The sequence below is a fragment of the Glandiceps talaboti genome, chromosome 20, assembly GCF_964340395.1.
Source record: "Glandiceps talaboti chromosome 20, keGlaTala1.1, whole genome shotgun sequence".
In the NCBI taxonomy this organism is placed as follows: Eukaryota; Metazoa; Hemichordata; class Enteropneusta; family Spengelidae; genus Glandiceps; species Glandiceps talaboti.
This window is the reverse complement of record NC_135568.1, coordinates 3974803-3994977: the sequence shown is the minus strand read 5'-3', so window position 1 is coordinate 3994977 and position 20175 is coordinate 3974803. Positions and strand designations below refer to the sequence as shown.

At 33.3% G+C, this 20175-nt stretch overlaps 3 protein-coding genes across 3 annotated transcripts in view; all 3 read left to right on the top strand.

Annotated features, from left to right (window-relative positions):
- Nucleotides 1-20175, top strand: part of LOC144450782 (N-acetylglutamate synthase, mitochondrial-like) — a 51997-nt gene that overhangs the window by 8696 nt on the left and 23126 nt on the right. The gene's annotated exons all lie outside the window — the stretch shown is intronic.
- On the top strand, nucleotides 15396-16508 carry LOC144450979 (solute carrier family 35 member G1-like). The gene has a single exon (XM_078141739.1). The coding sequence runs from the start codon at nucleotides 15396-15398 to the stop codon at nucleotides 16506-16508; it is 1113 nt and encodes a 370-aa protein (XP_077997865.1).
- LOC144450978 (solute carrier family 35 member G1-like) lies at nucleotides 17050-18156 on the top strand. Its single transcript, XM_078141738.1, has one exon. It carries the CDS (start codon nucleotides 17050-17052, stop codon nucleotides 18154-18156), a length of 1107 nt encoding a protein of 368 aa, XP_077997864.1.

Here is a 20175-nt window from a genome sequence, read left to right as displayed (position 1 = left end):
GCCATGCTTGAGATGTTTATTTCTCAGAGAAAGAGCTAAATAAGTGCTTTTTAATAATGTTCAATAATGATTTGTTTTCATATGCACAAAATGAAATGAGAAGTATGACATGTGAGCTGTTCCTAGACATACAAGATAGTATTAACGTAGGAACTGACAGTACATATAATATTATGTCTGTTGACATTTAGGAAACTTAATACAATTTAATGGAAAAAGCCCCAGGGTACCAAACACAGAGTGTATTTATCAAAAAATCAATATACTCATAGCACTGGTCTTCTAATATTTTCCTGACAATAGGACCTTAACGGATGTACATAACTTAGGCAAACTAATAGAAAAATCCTAGAAATTCATCCCATCTTCATCTACCCTTTACCATTTACCAATGCTGCTGTTGCCTAGCAACCTAATTGGATAAGACCTGAAGGCATCCAGAAGATTGATCAATTTTTCTTAAAGATCTTTTCTTGGATTCGCTCTATATATTGTTAGTGTCACACACCTCCTTTTGAGTGATCGCATTTGACGTCACAACGTTTTCTCCAAATTGACTTGAGTGATATCATTAAAAAAGAAAAACACAAGCTGACAAGAAAACTTCACACAAATGAGCTTGTCCAGTTTAGACTGGAAGAGATGCGTCATTTAGGTCTCCAGAGTGGCGTTAAGGTAAGAGTTTGATGTCTACAATATTAAAAACTTGATAAGGATCTGACTGTGCTGATATACTCACTTTCAAGACTACTGTGTATTTCCTATATTGGAAGCCTTGCCTCATCAGATGAAAACCATTTTAAATGTTATTTAGACTAGCTAAAGTCCCTGTGGTTTCATAGTTTGACTGTCATGTAAATGGAGTGAGAAAACACTTGAGCTTTGTTGAAGATTAGATGGCACAAGAAATGTTCACAGTATAAAGTGGTATTTTTATTAACTGTGATAGTATCATAAGGATTAATAAAAAAAAATTGTGTGGTTCCGATTATGCTAACTTTTAGAATAGGTGAGGTAGGTAGATTTTTTATTCTATTTTTATATATATATATCATTTTTTCATATGTGAGTGTCTAATTCAGGTAGTTATGCTTTCCGTTGTTTTCCATATGGTCTTTGTGTTGTTGGTTTCTTCTCATCAGATGTACAGCCATTACAGTTTCTGCATCCACTATTTCTTGCAAGACTTCACAATTTTCATAATTTTATCATTTTTTTCTCGAATATGTATAACAAAGTTTAGGGTTGCTGTGAAAAACTAGGTGGGTTGGGTAACCGGAACCAAACAATTTTTTTTTAGGCCTAATGTAAAATAGTTCAATTCAGCCAAATCATTCAGTGTCATACTGGAAGAAAGTGTGTGCTAATGGTATGCAGACAGGCATAAAAACATTTATGTATGATACATAGTCTTCCCCTTCTTCTTCCATGACTAGCCACTTTCAACATGTCGAAGATTTTGCCAGTGAGTGCGCAACAGAAATGAGGATGAACATTTAGCAAGTGTGACTCTGTAAATGAATAAAGAAAAAAGTAAATAGTTAACAAGTAGTCTACATGTATCTGCCAAAAAGCTTGAGATCCCCAATATATACAAAATTATTCAGATGTTATAGCATTTACTTTAAACATTCAATATAAAATGAGAAGAACTTGCTCCCAATGAGGTTGAATTTAAAACCTTTTATTTCTACATTTTCGTCCCACAGGACTTTCATCAGGAATCTAAAAATAAATAGCTTATAATTGCAAAGCATCAGATCTCATCTCAGCACAATCTTCCCTCTTGTGTTGAAATCATTGAATGTACTACATGAGATCTGTGTCCATTGATGCAATAAAAATGGGCCCAAACTTGATTTTGGTATGACAACAGTCCCTAAATTTTCATTCTCATTTGATTTATATCTCATGACAAACTGAGTTATAGTAATACAAACTAATGTTTATCCTTTTATTAGTTTTGTCCACATAAAAGTCATGTACAATGACGTCACGATAATTACTTTCCTACAAGTCATTCTAAAATGTCACTCTAATTACTTTCCTATGATTTGATTGTGTATCGTAGTGTCTAATAAATAATATCTCCCTCAGTACAGTTGTCTTAGGTCTGAATGCCAACCTTGTTTCTAACTAAACCATGTCTGATCAAAGTCCCTCAATCAACACAAAAAGTTCTGTCATATAGTGACATAAACAGTGTATAAGTAGCATCCTGAGCTGACAAATACATGTATACCATACTTGGACATTACATAACTGCCCCAATAAACACTAACTTTATGAGGGACTGTGTTATTGGTTAGAGTTTTGTGATTGATTAACAGAGACATGATGTTAATGACTGTGTGGGTGGCTGTGGATGAATTTTAAATTGCATCTCATGCATCTCAGAGTAATGACTTTGAGTTTAACTATACTGTGGGTGGAGGTGTAAATGGTAATGATACTGTGTAGGAACTAGACTATGTGAGTGGTGGTGTAAATGGTAATGATACTGTATAGAAACTAGACTGTGAGTGGAGGTGTAAATGATAACGATACTGTATAGGAACTATACTATGGGGAGGAGGTGTAAATGGTAATGATACTGTGTAGGAACTATACTGTGGGTGGAGGTGTAAATGGTAATGATACTGTGTAGGAACTATACTGTGGGTGGAGGTGTAAATGGTAATGATACTGTGTAGGAACTATACTGTGGGTGGAGGTGTAAATGGTAATGATACTGTGTAGGAACTATATTGTGGGTGGAGGTGTAAATGGTAACGATACTGTATAGGAACTAGACTAAGTTGTCTTGCAAACTGGTTGTTTAACAAAATATTGATTGCTTAGATTTTGATAGTTTAAGTATTAGACAGGTTTTCTGTGAAGTTTTTCAGTATATAGCAACAGTAAAATTTCAGGATACTGTTAAGACTTGCCATAAAGTTCAGTGCTATTCATTTCATCTTGATTCCAACAAAACTAATTTTAAATATGTTATAGTAGTTACAACCCATTTCATGTTAGTGTTCGCTGGTTCTCTTTGATACTAAAACATAGAAACCAGTTAAAAACTGCACCTTCGTGACACTTTAAAATAGCAAGATCACTATTTCTACATTTTGTCTAAATATACTAAAACAAGATACAGACACATGGATGCCAATGTTTTGATGTTTGCATAATGGCACATTAGTTCATTTTGCTTTATATAATGTGGCAAGAAACTGTTCATTCAATCTTGCTATCTTACAAATATATGCAGTTTTGTATTGATGTCTGTGTGGTTGTATCAAACAGCACCAGTGAACACTAACACAAAATGGGCTGTATGATATGCGTGTGTGCCTGTCTTTTGTAACATTGCTGCTGGAATGATTGATGTGAACTTACAGAAATAAAACATCTACATGATGTTGTACCAGACTGAGTATAAAAATGCACAACTGGTGAGAAAAGTATCGATCAAAAAAGAAAACAGAAGTAGGAAATCCCTGAGGGGATTGAGTGTTAATATTACATCAAATGCAATGTAGCTTGGAGTGATAAGGATATATTAGAATGTATCGTGTTTTAATTTGAGTATATAGTATAAAGAGAATCAACCCACGAAAAAAAATTTAATTACTAAACTGCAAATATCCAAACAAAATCAATTTCCTCAAACTCTAATGTTAGTTGTTATACTGTACAATGAATACAATATTGTAATGAACGTACCCATTCAATACACTGCTGGACTAGACATCTAAAATCATTATAAAATGAACAAAAATAGCAAATTGTGAGAAAATCATTGATTTGGAAGTCTGTCATGAATCAACAAGGTAGTCTAGTTCTTGTTTTTCCTTGCTACAAACGTCTAACAATATTTCTGATATTGATAACTTTTTATTTTTTTGATTGATTTTTATTTATTTAAAATGGACAGTGATTATTTCTTTATAGATGAGCAGAGAACAGGTTGTGAAATGGATAATAAAGTATTTTGAAATTCACAAATCTCGAGCAAATAAATGAGGTATTTACAGTAGTCAACTTTGAAGTAGAGTATAGGACTTTATTTTTGAAGAAAAATGTACATCACATGGGAAATCATTTTGTGTAACAGCTGTAAACAAGTAAAGATGGAATTGAATGTTTATATTTATTTATTTATTTATTTATTCATTTATTCATTCATTCATTCATTCATTCATTCATTCATTCATTCATTCATTCATTCATTCATTCATGTATTTATGTGTATATTTATTTATTTGTTATTAACTTTGAGGTTGAGTATCTTTGATTTTGAAGTGTATGTTGGAAATAATGTCATTTCCATGTAACAATTACTAGTATAAGATTTAAGAGGCAGTATGATATTATCAGCTGATATTCCTAAATGAAATGATGAAATGATATTCAAAATGTTTGTTGAGCTTTACTTCTTTAAATATCATGTTCTGCAACAAAAATATAGATATATTGCCAATTAATCGAGAAACGGCAAGTAACTCTAAAAGAAGTTGCAAATGAGTTGTAGTTTTACTGACTTAAATTATCATGACAAGATCATTGATGCAAATGAAGTTAAACCTAATATTTACTGTTGAAATTAAAGAAATATCTTTAATCTCTGAAAGGTGATAGTAAAAGTAAATGAAACCATGAAAGGTAGATTCTTATCAACTGGTAGCATGTCAATACATCATTATTTGTTCCTGAAGTGCAGGCATTTCAATGGATACAATCTGCCCAAGGCTGAGATGTACAAAATGGATGGATATCAATAACACAGCAAGTAAGATTAGACAGTTTCTTCTGGTTTGATGTACATGATAAAGGGATTGTGTACTCTTACTTTATCTAGTATAAGATACATACCGCCCGGTATAGCCATGGTGTGATGCTAACATATACATGTATGTGACAGCTAAGTGTGTGAAATTTGAAGGATGGTACCTAACTGTTTTTTATCTACCGGTAGCTGGTGTCACATAACTATAAAATCAAGTCGAACTTTGGGTACACTAAGCCATTGCAATGAATGTTACACTTATATTTATTCAACGATTTCGCTTAAAAAATCTCAAAGATTTGTATGATTTGTTTCTTATCTAGCAAGGATCACATGATAATTACACACTGTATACATACATGTACATGTACATTTTGTATGTCTTGTTTTATACAATAAAGTCCACTTGAAACTCATGGGTATAACATGAAATTACTGCAATGAGTGCCATGCTTGGATTTTGATTCAAATGATTACACTGGAAACATCACAAAAATGTTAACCAGTGATTTTACATAAATCATCTGATTTTATGATAATTATAATGCGTGTGTAATTTATAGCAATTATCTGTAGTACTGACTTTGTGCACAGTAATAAAGCTAGACACTGTGTAATGATGATATATCAAGTTATTTATACCATCTGGCACTTACATTATGAGTGAGTGAGTGAGTGATGCTTAGAGTGTCCTGATATTATATCCGGATATTTTCATTATTCCGTAAATTAGTGACAGTAATTAATACATTCCTTTTCCAACTGCTATAAACTTTACTATGTAAAACATATCAAATTTTACACCTGATGTGTATGGATTCATTGCATAAGAGTAATTGCTATTCGTATTTGATGGCTTTGATGAAGATATGTATGGCATGACAGGATATGAAATCTATGCAGCTGTTCAGTCATACTCGCCCACTCCTATCCTATTTCTCTGCAAATGTTGATCTACTTACAAAATTCCATTTACCATTGAGCATTAAGTCCCAAAGTGATATTATTTGACACCATTTTTCATTGCACACTGGCTGTATTCCCAGTCTGACATGCTTCTTAAAGTAGGCATGACATACACTGATACAGACTCTGTAGCTGTTGCTGTGTGTCCAGAACATCTTCAATAAGTGACCTGAATGCATTTCTATAATGTCTGCTACATTCACCATGATAGTTAATCCATAGAGTTTGTTCATTCAATGTTTTTGCTAAGCAAACCCCAGTAACTGAGGAGGAAAATCTCTTAAATTTTCTATACCTTTTATTGTAATTCTGAACTCCGGTAGATTTCAGCTACTTACAACCTTAAACTGCAGCGTTTCAATCTCTCTCAATTTGGGATTACTTCTGTATTATCAGTTGAGTCATAGGGTTAGATATGATCAATCTTTTAACAGACCAACAATAGCGCTATTTTGAAATGTTTTGCCGATTGTTGCGCTCCCACTCTAGATAGGTCGCAGTCACTTCCATTCTGCGGCTATAATCGATTGAATCGATCACATCTAGCACGCGGCACATGATCCAGTGAAAGTACTTTCAGAAGACTGAGAATTGCTTATATGTCCGTCATCACAATATTGCTCAAGATTATTTCATTTTGAAACACTGAATACAACTAATATATCTCTCTGCATATTATAAGGTATATATTGTTTAAGACAGAAACTTATAAGTGCTTTCGCTAAATCTCACACTGCATGCCACTGCACGTGCTATCATGAACGCAATCAATTACAACCACAAAACGGAAGTGGCTGCGACCTATCTAAAGTGAGTGTGCCGCCTGTGGCAAAACATTTCGAAATAGCGATATTTTGGTAAATTTATTTTCATTTTTTCAAATGTAAACTGTTTTTTATCATTTTCTAATCTAATTAATTTAATTCAATTAACAGTTGAGAATTAAAGGAATGTAAATGGCACTACATTCAGTACTTGAACTTGAAGACAAGACAGAGACAAAGTGACATGACATTTATGGATCATTAGTGATGTAGGGCAACTCAAATGTTTCAGCTGTTAAATTTTTGAATTTCAGAAATTTCATTCACATGAGTAATTAATTATGAGAATTCATATATATTATTTTATTGGGCCTATCTTTAAAAAAATGAAAGTGAATTTGATACAGACCCAACCTTAACAATATACGACTGACTCCCAGCAGATTCTGAATAATTCTGTGTACAGATATGAATTATGAAACGTAATATAGGATGCTAAATATGAATAGATTTATAGAAATGCTGGTGCCTTTATAAATTCAAAATTATAAACCTTTAAAACTATACTCACTGGAACATTGCTTTTTCAATCAGCCAACTAACAATATATTCATTGAAAAATGTTAAAATACCAATAATTTGACATTGTGTATGTCAATTAGAAGTCTATTTTATCTCTAAATACAAATGTAGTATAGTAATAAGTTGAAATCGCGATTGTATTGGTAGCACTGATTTTAGAGTGCAGCTTTATGTGTACAGCTTCACAAATATGTTTATGCACAGGTGATTCAATAAGTTCAGAATGTACGATATTACAAGTACATGTATATCATGTGTAAGTCATTATATCCTACAAAACAATCTGAAAAAAAAACATTCCAGGTTTAAAAGATGTGAACATGCAACTTTGTTATCAGTATTCCTGAAAAGCTTTAAATTTTGATCCTATACATCATGAATTCTTGAGAGACATTAATAGAAATAGAATTCATTATATGTAACAGTCAGCAGTTTCAGAAAAGTCGCAGATTTAAAAAAAAAATGTGTACATTCAACTTTTATCACTATTCCTGAAAAGTTTTAAATTTCAATAAATCATGAATTCCTGAGAGACAGTTTCAGTAAAAATAGAAGTCATTATATGTAAGTCATCAGTTTCAGAAAACATTTAAGTTGCAGATTTAAAAAATGTGTACATTCATTGTTCAACTCTTATCAATATTCCTGAAAAGCTTTAAATTTCAATAAATCATGAATTCCTGAGAGACAATTTCAGTAAAAATAGAAGTCATTATATGTAAGTCATCAGTTTCAGAAAACATTTAAGTTGCAGATTTAAAAAATGTGTACATTCAACTCTCTTATCAATATTCCTGAAAAGCTTTAAATTTCAATAAATCATGAATTCCTGAGAGACGAATTTAGTAAAAATAGAAGTCATTATATGTAAGTCATCAGTTTCAGAAAACATTTAAGTTGCAGATTTAAAAAATGTGTACATTCATTGTTCAACTTTGTTATCAATATTCCTGAAAAGCTTTAAATTTCAATAAATTTTGAATTCCTGAGAGACAATTTCAGTAAAAATAGAAGTCATTATATGTAAGTTATCAGTTTCAGAAAACATTTAAGTTGCAGATTTAAAAAATGTGTACATTCATTGTTCAACTTTGTTATCAATATTCCTGAAAAGCTTTAAATTTCAATAAATTTTGAATTCCTGAGAGACGAATTTAGTAAAAATAGATTATATCCTGTTCAGGACTCTTTAAGTGGCACAACAATCATATCAGTGTCGATTGAGATGTTACTTTCTAATAGCTGACACAGAAACATAGTTTTTTGAAGATTTTTTAAGCCAGAGTACAATTTTTCTGCTGATGCAACAGAAAATAATTTTTGGCAGGTATGTTTGGATGAGGGAGGTTTGTGGTTTGCGATGTTAAATCAATGAATTGAATTTCTTTATTGATTGCAAGTACAACATTGAACAAATTGGGCTGAGGTCTTTTTTATTAATGTCACTAGGGAGAATGTTGTTATTTTTGGGAAGTAAATGAAGTTGTTGCAGGTCAGTTAGTGTCACAAGAGTATAATAGAAAGGCTGTCAAGCTTATTTGACTTCACTTTCACCATCAAAGTAATCAATAGATGTAACCTTCAAGTACAAGTAGAAAGAACATTCTATGCATACTAATGAATTGATGCCTGCCTAGTACGTATGTATCACCTTTCATTTGACATTGTGTGAACATATTACCCTTAGTACTATAGTAGTTGAGCCTTCAGTTTTCTAAGATTGACACAAACTAAAACTATTGTGGCAAGATGTTGATACAACAGTGATAAGCTATTGAATGGACGTTGGTTTAATTATAGTCTCAGTAGATAGGCATCTTTGAATACTAGTTTATTTAATGTTTCCTTATCTTGCAGTGCTGTTTTGGGACTTCCAATTTGTTTACACTATCTTGATCACAGGGTGATTAGAATTGCACAACAGAGGAACCACTATCACCCACTTGTGCAATTTACCACATTGGAGAACAGTAGATTTAGTTATGCATCTATCTAAAGTAAGCTGATGGCTGGATTACCAGTGTCATACTTAAAGTTTAGGAGGAGGTAAAACTCTTTATCTATCAAAGTACATTCATAGATCACCAGCATAGTAATCAATAGGTAATTAATAACCTCCTGTGTACTAGACTACATGCATGTACTGTACGTGGTAACTGATAATCTGAGTCCTGAGATCTGTATCACCTTTCATTTGATGTTCTATGAAAATGAATACTTTGCAAATTCTAATGTTTAGAATAGGTAAATATCAATACATTCACAGAACCTTCACTGTCAAAATAATCAATAACACCTACAAGTAAACGTGAAAATTCTATAATCTGATGACAGCCTTGTATTATAGTATGTATCACCTTTCATTTGACCTGTGAAAATGCTTGGCAACAGTTTAAATTACATAGAGTTTCAATCCCATAATGTTACATACATGTAGATCATTCTTTTGTTAATTACCAACTTTTTCTGTAGCTCTGACAAATAATTGTTTTCCACAAGTCAATTTCAATCCAAACGATCTGAAAAGGCCTTTAAAGTAGGTAAAAATAGGCAATGTACTCGTATCATGTATGTAATAGAAAACAATTTAAACAGCATATACCAAGTCCGTGTTTGTTGGTCTATGAATTGTAAAAAAAAGAAAAAAATTTAAAACATGTGTAAAATGTTTGTTTGTGAATACAATAACAAGCTTTTTAGACACTTTCTAGCTTTTTTCTTGACAGATACCGACTTGGTATATGTTGTTCCCCATTGTTTTGTCAAAAAGGAAAACACAGTAGAGTTGCCTTATGAATAAAAATAAATATCAATTTGTCATATATACGTGTATGACCACTTTAAGAAGAGTCACACTAAAGTTTTATTCAAGTTATCGTAGGAAAGTTGATGTTTATATATTTGGATAAGTGTGTGTGGATTTAGTGTACATCTCACGATGACAAGGTTAGACACAGTGAAATGAGACTTCACATTCACAATGATATTGGGTAGTATCATGACTTACGTGGTGTCAGTTTCAACTTATTCAATTTCCTTGCATGTCAGGATTCATTTGTCACAAACATTGCAACTAATGCATGAGGATGTCGGGTATCCTTTTAGCTTCATAGATCTTGTATGCTCAGTGTGAACTTGTCAGGATGTGTTAATACAAAGTCTGATGTATTTGTCATTTGATGGTACATAGCTGTTCTTTTTTTGCTGATGTACAGACTACAAACAGTTAATACTTGCTTCAAAATGAATGAGAAACAAGAAATATGGCATATATTTGCATATGAATTAATATTCAAAGTGGTAAGTTGAAGACAGTCTTACGATATGAAAATCACGAAGTATTGCGTGTGAACTGATACTAAAGTGTACATCAATCAATCAAATGAACATCAATAACTTGTCAAGAAATATTTAGTTTTGAGTGTGTCATCTGATAGTCAGTTCTTGGTAATTAATGTTATTTGGACTTCATATATATGATAATGGCCGATTATTGAGTGATTTGTCACATAAACCTGCATATATTATATCCCATATAATATGGGATATAATATATATTATATTATAGACTGTTTAGAGACCATTGGACAGGTTTATATCACAACTAAGGTATGAAACGGTCATTACTTGTGGTAGGTCAAATCTTTTTTGTAATTCAGTACACGTATCCATTGTATAAAAGGTATATTGTCACATTCTCACAGATTGATGTTAGCTAGCATACTGACTTTATTACACATAAGTGATAACTTTTTTTTACAACCAATGATTTACTACACTTAGTACATAAGTAAGTGTTGCAGAATGTTGTGTGTTATGTTCATTCAGTTACCAATTATTGAAAATTGTAAAGTCTACAATAGTCACAAACAATGACATTGCAGTTGTGATGTGAAGCTAGGAAATGTATTTTTGGTATCTGTAATATTTCACTTGCGTGACAGATGGTCAAAATAGAATAAGAATCAGACATATTTTAACGTTTACCTATAATCCATGGAGCGGAAATCATTGTCTACCAAGCAGTGAAATGATTACTTTGTTGACGTGCCTAGGTTGTAAAATATTGTTTCAGGTAACGAGAAGTGTTTGATTGACAATGTGCAATTACATGTACTTGATGTACATACAACTTTACATCTACCTGAGTTAGGAAATCTGAAAGAAACTATGCACAAAACATTACCTGTGTGATGTTAAAGGCTTAATTCAATATGCTGATCATGCACATATCTTGGGTGTTCTCATTATTTCCGTTCTCCTTATTTCTTCATCCAGACCATCAAATAAGAATCCTGTTTCATCATGTTTGTGATTTATATTTATTGAAGTAATAACTTTTAATTCATTGTTATTCAATTCAAGGTCTTAAATTGTTGTATATTTGATTAGTTTTGTCATTTGATGTACATGTAGCTCTCGTAATGCATCACAATACATATTACTGTGCTGAATGCAATAATTTATGTTATCCAAGGTAAAGATGAAATGAATATTGAATCTGTAACCTTTACTAGTCTTTCCTGTGTCTTTCTAAGGCTGCAGGAAATAAAGTATGCCTTTAATCTTTGATGTGAACTGTTTAGTATCGATAACCTCACAAAGCTTTCATTACATACTTGTATCATGGGACTATAAATATTTTATAAGACGGATTCACCAAACATTGACAAATGCATAGTCTGTTTGACTTTAGGAAGAAACACTTCAAACATTGACAAGGTAAGATGTGTATATCAGCTATATGATGTGTCAGTGACTAGTCCATGTTGAGATATCACAAAAAAATTTTCATTGTATTTTTTTTTCTAAGCTTTCTTGTTAGTATTTAAAAAATTGTGTGACTCATAATAATAGCAAGAACTAAAAAGAATGACGTCAAATTTAAAATACAAATTTGCTTCAGTTGTTTGAATCATATGTACCATATTACATATACATGTAATCTTTTAAGAGTTTCTGATACTATAATCTTGAAAAGGCTATTGGTCTTTCCAATAATAGAAGAAAAGCTAACATGTGACGCCATTGAGAATCTGGCAATACAGTATGTTCATACAGTAGTACCTCTTCATAATATTATAAAGTTTAATTCATAGTAAGTACGTTTTGATGATAGAAAACATAACCAAAGTTAAGGAGTATAATTCAAAACTGAAGAGACTTTGTTGTACCATATGAAGATAATCACTTTTCTACTTGACGATGAAGTGTTTTGAATATCCCAAGTAATGATAATTAGCAGACAGTGACTTATGTTGAATGATTCTGAGTGATTAAATTAGTTTTTAGGTACGTTTTCTCTTACAATTTTGTAAGTTTATAACATTTACAGTTTTTTTCTGCCTATGTGTGGAGTGGGGTGGGGGTCTGCTGTGTGTCAAATCGTTATGGATTGATATTATCATTTTGAAGGCCATACCAGTTATTGTATAGTCTTTCTGCCAATCAAATTAGGCCTCATCGAATCCCTAGACATTACCAGTGTATCTATAGAGAGGATATATACAAAAAAGTCATGTATACTGAACAAAACCACTGTTGGTTTTGTTTACTTGGTCTATCACTAATCATTAGTATCACAACTCTCAGAATCAGAAAACAGCCATAAAGTGCAGTCCATCAATTCCATCATTGTACAAAGAACTCATTTAGTCGTCAGACCAGGCGATCAAGAAAAAGTGGCTCATCATTATTCCATTTCCTTTACATCAGCCAAGTCAAAAAGCTTCCACAATTGTGTTAGCGTTATCACAAAATGCTCGTACTACGTGCTCTTAGGAATTGAGTCTAGATAAAACTTGAAATGAAGCAAAAGAAATTGATCAAAGTGAGCCTAGAAAATGAAATTACACGGACTGTAAATTTCATGCGTGGTTGGTTACATGTATTACGTGGGTTGTTATAATGTAGCTAATTTTATGTCGGTTGTACTGACGATAGTTTGTAGTCCGATGGGAATGGAACACAGATTAAAGACATGATAAGCCCTCAGTTGAGAATTTCCTCCTTGTGCAAGTGGTCACTTCAAATGTTATTGTTATTCAAGTGGTTCTTCAAATAGTGACCGCTGTGATCACCTCACAGAAATAGTTGCACAGAGAAATTTGTGTTTAGTAGAGGCTTGACAAGGAGCCCTTTCAGTGTAATATGCTTGGCGTCGGTCATAAACTTTAAGTACATCGCCAGTATGTGTGCAGTGTATAGTTTGCTGTCTGACAAGGTATGTTTCTTTTTAAATTTCCTTTAATCAAATCAGTTCCTATCAATTTGTCCTTGTTAGTATCTTTATACACTGGTTTATTACCTTAATTTGATATTAGTTGAGCTTGCATTGTATAAAGTTAATTTAGTTTAGCTAACTCTGACGCTCAGAAGACATTTCATTGGATTTTCAATTCTGTCTCTGTGTTTTATAAGGGCGATATATAGGTAAAATCTACCTGAGTTCCACATATACCCCACAACATAATGGTACAAGGTATGGAAACATAGATATATGCAAATTTATACCAGATTTCAGTGTTACATCCGGTTTTCAACCTCAAGTTACTAATACAAGACCAATACTGGGGGGGGGGGGGGGGGGAGACAAAGATAATGAATAAGAACAATTCATTTTGTCTCATATTTGCCAGTTCAGACCCAGTTTTGCTAAGTGTTTATAAAAAAGAATGTTTAAAAATTGGAATTTCCTAATGTGTACATGTGTGGGCAGCTGTCAAGAGAGCTGACAATTTATCTTGTCTCAGAACTTGACAGAAGTTTCCAGCTCAGACCCCAGTGTTATTATATAAATGGAATAATTTTACAGAAAAAGTTGATTTTCCTGACGTATATTCCCAGTTTTAATTGATCTATAATTGCTGTTACTGTTTAACTGTCATATAATGTATAAACCCCCAGACTAGATCTTATTGTGCTCAATAATTTTGAAACAGATTTTCACAAAGAAAAGTTGATTTTCGTGACATGGGTAGATTTCAGGAACTCTACAACTTACAAGTATGTCATATTATTAGTTAATTAGCCACAAGTTCAGGACCCTTTTTTGCTCAGTACCTGTGATAGACTGTATTCATTAACTGTCTTGTGTAAACCTCTATCTCAGACCTCATTTTGCTCAATACTTGAAAATGAAATTACAGTTTAAAAGAGTTCATTTTTCCTGAGGCATGGCTCTCTCCAAGAAATTATTAAATGTAACCCTGTCATATTTCCTTGACTCAGACTCCATTTGCTCAATACTTATGATGATAAGTGCGTATTGAGCAAAATAGGATCTGAGCCAAAGACGTATGACAGGGTTACATTTAATAATTTCTTGGAGAGAGCCCATGCCTTAGTGTTATGGAATTACAGTTTATAGAGGAAGATAAATTGGCCATATGGATGAGAATTTGGTATTTATTTTCGATTTTTATTTGATAAAACAGCTTCACTATGTTTTTCTACTTGAAAAAATAATGCGAAAGAACATATACCAAGTCCATGTTCATAACTCAATACATTGCAAAAAGTGTAAAAAGTTTGTGATTGTACGTACAATAACAAACATTTTACACATTGTTTAATGTTTTGCCGTTTATTGATTATTTATTTCACATTATTTTTTCAAGTAGAAAAACATAGTGAAGCTGTTTTATCAAATAAAAATCCAAAATAAATTATACCAAATTCTCATCCATATGGCCACTTTAATGTATCCTCAGGCATGGGCAGTCTTCATGTAACTAGGATTAACCTTGTCATATTTCCTCAGCTCAATGGTTGTGTGATTGACAAGAAACACCAAATTGAACCGTATTTCGCATTCCTTTTTCTGTGACTGTTTTACTGCTTTTAGCAATGGTCCAGCTTTGCCACTTGGGAGTCAGCAGACATGCATTATATATATAATAATAAACTTTATTGTAACCTTATCTATAATTCCAGATATCAGTACAATACAATACAATACAATAAAGTAAAAAGAAAATGCTTGTATTGACCATATACAAAAAAAGGTATATAGATGAACAATGAATACTCCTGACTCCTTAGTGCTAATTACCTTCAGTTTACTAAATTTATGAATATTCATTGCCTCAAAAAACTATTCCAGGAGTGCATGACCTTTCTATCAGCACTAATCTAAATATGAATAATAATATATATATATTCAATAAAATATGAATGCAGTGATCTCATATATCATAAAAAAAATCATGTTTGAACAAATTCTCAATTGATATTGCCATATTACTATTATTGGTCTCTATTCGATCAGTTCACTCTTCAATTCAGCACAGGCCACCACAGATGTGAAAATGATTAAAAAGCTAAATTACTGCCAATGGACTTGCTGTCAGTCAAACCAAGGGGAGTTACAGTCACTAGTTGCAGATACGGTACCAAACACAAGTAGCTTTAATGAGAATCCTGAAAATGACGCAGGTGATGATGAAAACCCAAGCTGTTTGAACTTGAAGTTGAAGGCTAGCACTGTTGCCGGTGTCATACTGGCATTCTTAGGTGGCTGTTTCTTTGGTGTGTCTAACATATTTGTGTTACTTTGTAATCTACATGGATCCATTTCTCCTGCCCAACAGCTTCTCGTGAAGTCAATATTTATGGTGTGTATAATCATTCCTGTCCTTTTTTACCACCATATAAACCCTTTCAAAGCAAAGAGGAATTCCTTGATATTCTACATTGGCCAAAGCTGTATGGAAAACATTTCAGACATGACAATGTACTATGCCTTCATTTTAGCCGGTCTCGGTGAGTCAACAGCAATTGCAATAGGAGCTAACCCCGTGCTCACATATGTGTTGGCATGTGTTTACCTCAGAGAGAAATGTGACATTGCAGATATACTTGCAGTTGTTGCAAACGTGACTGGCATCTTTCTAGTATTCGAACCCCAATTTCGTTTTGGTTCACACATTTTAGGATATGGACTTGCCGTCCTTACAGGTGTGCTTATGAGTACCGGAGCTTTGTGGGCAAGGAAAATACGAGATGATATGTCAGTTTTAGTACTTCTATTCTACAATGGTATTACTGGCATTGTCATCTTTTTACCAATGATCTTTTCCACATCTGAAACACCAATCTTAGCATCTTTCAAGAGCAACCCATCCAACATAGGATATGTATTTGGTATGGTGGCTTTCTACATCATGTCAATTGGTACCTACTACACTTCCCTCACACTGGAAATGGCTGGCAAAGTCACAGTTCTCACCAATAGCCAGATTGTCATTGGTTTCATTGCAAACATTGCCATATTTCATCTGAAGTCCAATGTATTGAGTTTGGTTGGGGCTGGACTTATTCTGTTTTCTTCTATTGCACTGATGGTTTGGAGGAAATACTGCAATGGTGAAGAAAATGAAGAATCTGAAGAAATAGATAATAGATTTATTCCCTTGCAGTAATAAGTCATTTCTTTGTTATGTTTTTAGCACAACTGAACTGATAAGGTTCAGTAGGCATGGCAAAGTGTCTGTCTGTCTGTCTGTTTGTCTGTTTGTCTGCCTGTCTGTCTGTATGGGTGGATGTGTGTGTGTGTGTGTGTGTGTGTTTATCAACAATATTTCAGTAAAATGATACCTGATTTTCAAAGATTAAGCAATTCTAAGTATTTTTATATCACTTTTATTACATAACACCCACTCTCTCCTTTATGTTAATTAGGGGTGTGGTGGACAAAGGTGCAATCCCATCAGGCATGTGGGATGAAAGGGTTGAAAATAAAACATGTTTGAACAAATTCTCAATTGATATTGTCATATTACTGTTGTCTCTATTCAATCAGTTCATTCTTCAATTCAGCAATAAAACAATTAAAGCTATTGATATGCCAATGGTATAAATGGTTATGATTTCAAAAGATAGGTTTTGTATTAAACACACACAGCTATAAATCCATGATAACTACATTTGATGTCACAAGCACAGACCACTGCACATGTCAAGATGGTTCAAACACTAAATTGCTGCCAATGGACTTGCTGTCAGTCAAACCAAGGGGAGTTACAGTCACTAGTTGCAGATACGGTACCAAACACAAGTAGCTTTAATGAGAATCCTGAAAATGACGCAGGTGATGATGAAAACCCAAGCTGTTTGAACTTGAAGGCTAGTGCTGTTGCCGGTGTCATACTGGCATTCTTAGGTGGCTGTTTCTTTGGTGTGTCTAACATATTTGTGTTACTTTGTAATCTACATGGATCCATTTCTCCTGCCCAACAGCTTCTCGTGAAGTCAATATTTATGGTGTGTATAATCATTCCTGTCCTTTTTTACCACCATATAAACCCTTTCAAAGCAAAGAGGAATTCCTTGATATTCTACATTGGCCGAAGCTGTATGGAAAACATCTCAGACATGACAGTTTACTATGCCTTCATTTTAGCCGGTCTTGGTGAGTCAACAGCAATTGCCGCAGGAACTAATCCTGTGCTCACATATGTGTTGGCATGTGTTTTCCTCAGAGAAAAATGTGACATTGCAGATATACTTGCAGTTGTTGCAAACGTGACTGGCATCTTTCTAGTATTCGAACCCCAATTGCGTTTTGGTTCACACATTTCAGGATATGGACTTGCCGTCCTTACAGGTGTGCTTATGAGTACCGGAGCTTTGTGGGCAAGGAAAATACGAGATGATATGTCAGTTTTAGTACTTCTATTCTACAATGGTATTACTGGCATTGTCATCTTTTTACCAATGATCTTTTTCACATCTGAAACATCAATCTTAGCATCTTTCAAGAGCAACCCATCCAACATAGGATATGTATTTGGTATGGTGGCTTTCTTTGTCATGTCAATTGGTGCCTACTACACTTCCCTCACACTGGAAATGGCTGGCAAAGTCACAGTTCTCGGCAATAGCCAGATTGTCATTGGTTTCATTGCAAACATTGCCATATTTCATCTGAAGTCCAATGTATTGAGTTTGGTTGGGGCTGGACTTATTCTGTTTTCTTCTATTGCACTGATGGTTTGGAGGAAATACTGCAATGGTGAAGAAAATGAAGAATCTGAAGAAATAGATAATAGATTTATTCCCTTGCAGTAATAAGTCATTTCTTTGTTATGTTTTTAGCACAACTGAACTGATAAGGTTCAGTAGGCATGGCAAAGTGTCTGTCTGTCTGTCTGTCTGTCTGTCTGTCTGTCTGTTTGTCTGTCTGTCTGTCTGTCTGTATGGGTGGATGTGTGTGTGTGTGTGTGTGTGTTTATCAACAATATTTCAGTAAAATGATACCTGATTTTCAAAGATTAAGCCATTCTAAGTATTTTTATATCACTTTTATTACATAACACCCACTCTCTCCTTTATGTTAATTAGGGTTTGGTGGACAAAGGTGCAATCCCATCAGGCATGTGGGATGAAAGGGTTAAAAATAAATCATGTTTGAACAAATTCTCAATTGATATTGTCATATTACTATTGTCTCTATTCAATCAGTTCATTCTTCAATTCAGCAATAAAACAATTAAAGCTATTGATATGCCAATGGTATAAATGGTTATGATCTCAAAAGATAGGTTTTGTATTAACACACACAGCTAAGAACAGTGGAACTCAAAAATCTCATACTACTAGAAATATAAAAGTGGTAAATTACGAGAGATGTAAAAAATGTACAAAAGTGTAGATGTTATAAAACGAGTGAACTAATTCATTTATTTTTTTTCAAATTTGATGTACTATGTACTATAATGGTAGTTTTATTCCCAACATTTATACTAGTAATAACATACATTTACCAGATAGATATGTATTATCAATAACTAACGGGAAAGGGGGAATAGAAATAGTTGTTTTGGAACTAGTCTAGTCCAACCCTATAAATACATTTACTATGATTGGTATCATTGGTGAGCAGTGTGTCCTTTAAGACAATTTGACACGCCACTAACGCACACAATTTCTAGTGATGCACCAAAATTTGGTGTTCCCCCCTATTTCTTATTATGTGGTGAAATCCCAGTTTTTCTCATTTTTACTAACAACAAAATTTTGCTATCATTAGAGGGTACACTGCTGTGAGTACACAAGTTTATCAGTTATCTCCACTTGATGACATCAATGGTGCTTTAATAGGGAACTTGCAAACCCACCATGTTGAATGTTGCATCATGGGAAATGTGATAATAAATATTCATCAATTACAAACAATGTTGATACATTGTTTGTAACCACAAATAATCAATTCATAGTTACCCTGACCATTGTGGAGGTTTATTTTATCGGTAGCTCCAGATTAGGTTTTATGATAACCTCAGATAATCCCATAGTCCTTTGCGTCTGAGCATGCTCAGTCTGGATTGCAAGTTCCCTATTCCCATGCCATACTCAGATTTCTTTATGTTGTAATGCTACGCTTGCACAGAAAAAAAACATGTTTTTGTGCCACTTATTTTGATTTGAATTGATATCTAAATTTAAAATATATTTACCTTTAGGGCTAGTATATTTTTTTCAATAATTACAAACTTATTGATTGATGAGAAATTTTAGTGTTCAGGTACAATTTCAGTAAACTTTTCCGTAGCTCCCAGCCACTGTCGCACCAATGTGCTGTTGGCATTGAGAATATTTGAATAGTGTGTCTTTTGTCAGTATTTCTATTTCTCATTTCCGTCTTTCGTCATTTTAACAATATACCATTACAGTATCTTAAATATATCAAACAGAGGTAAAAATAGACCATATTTCAATCAGAGACAATACATGTAAAACAACAAAAACATGAAATCCATTAAAAAAACCTACAACTGGTTTCATCAGTCTCTTTCCATTACGCACTTCCGACAGGAGGAAATGGTTGTCATAAAGTAAAGTTCATGATTTCGCTAAATTAAAATGACTTTTCCATTCCAAGCACTGATGTCAGTAATCAATGCTATAAAAGGAGAAAGTGTTTGCATTAACACTGATTTTCTATTTGAGTGACTTGGTGACAGTATCACTTTCATTTAATCATGGCATCCATCTACATCAAACAAATGGAAAGAGATTGTGGTTGTATTTTTAGATCCAGTCTCTCTCTCTCTCTCTCTCTCTCTCTCTCTCTCTCTCTCTCTCTCT

What these genes read in the sequence shown, in the direction of transcription:
- LOC144450979 (XM_078141739.1), top strand. Translation starts at nt 15,396, where the DNA reads ATGATTAAAAAGCTAAATTACTGCCAATGGACTTGCTGTCAGTCAAAC.
- LOC144450978 (XM_078141738.1), top strand. Translation starts at nt 17,050, where the DNA reads ATGGTTCAAACACTAAATTGCTGCCAATGGACTTGCTGTCAGTCAAAC.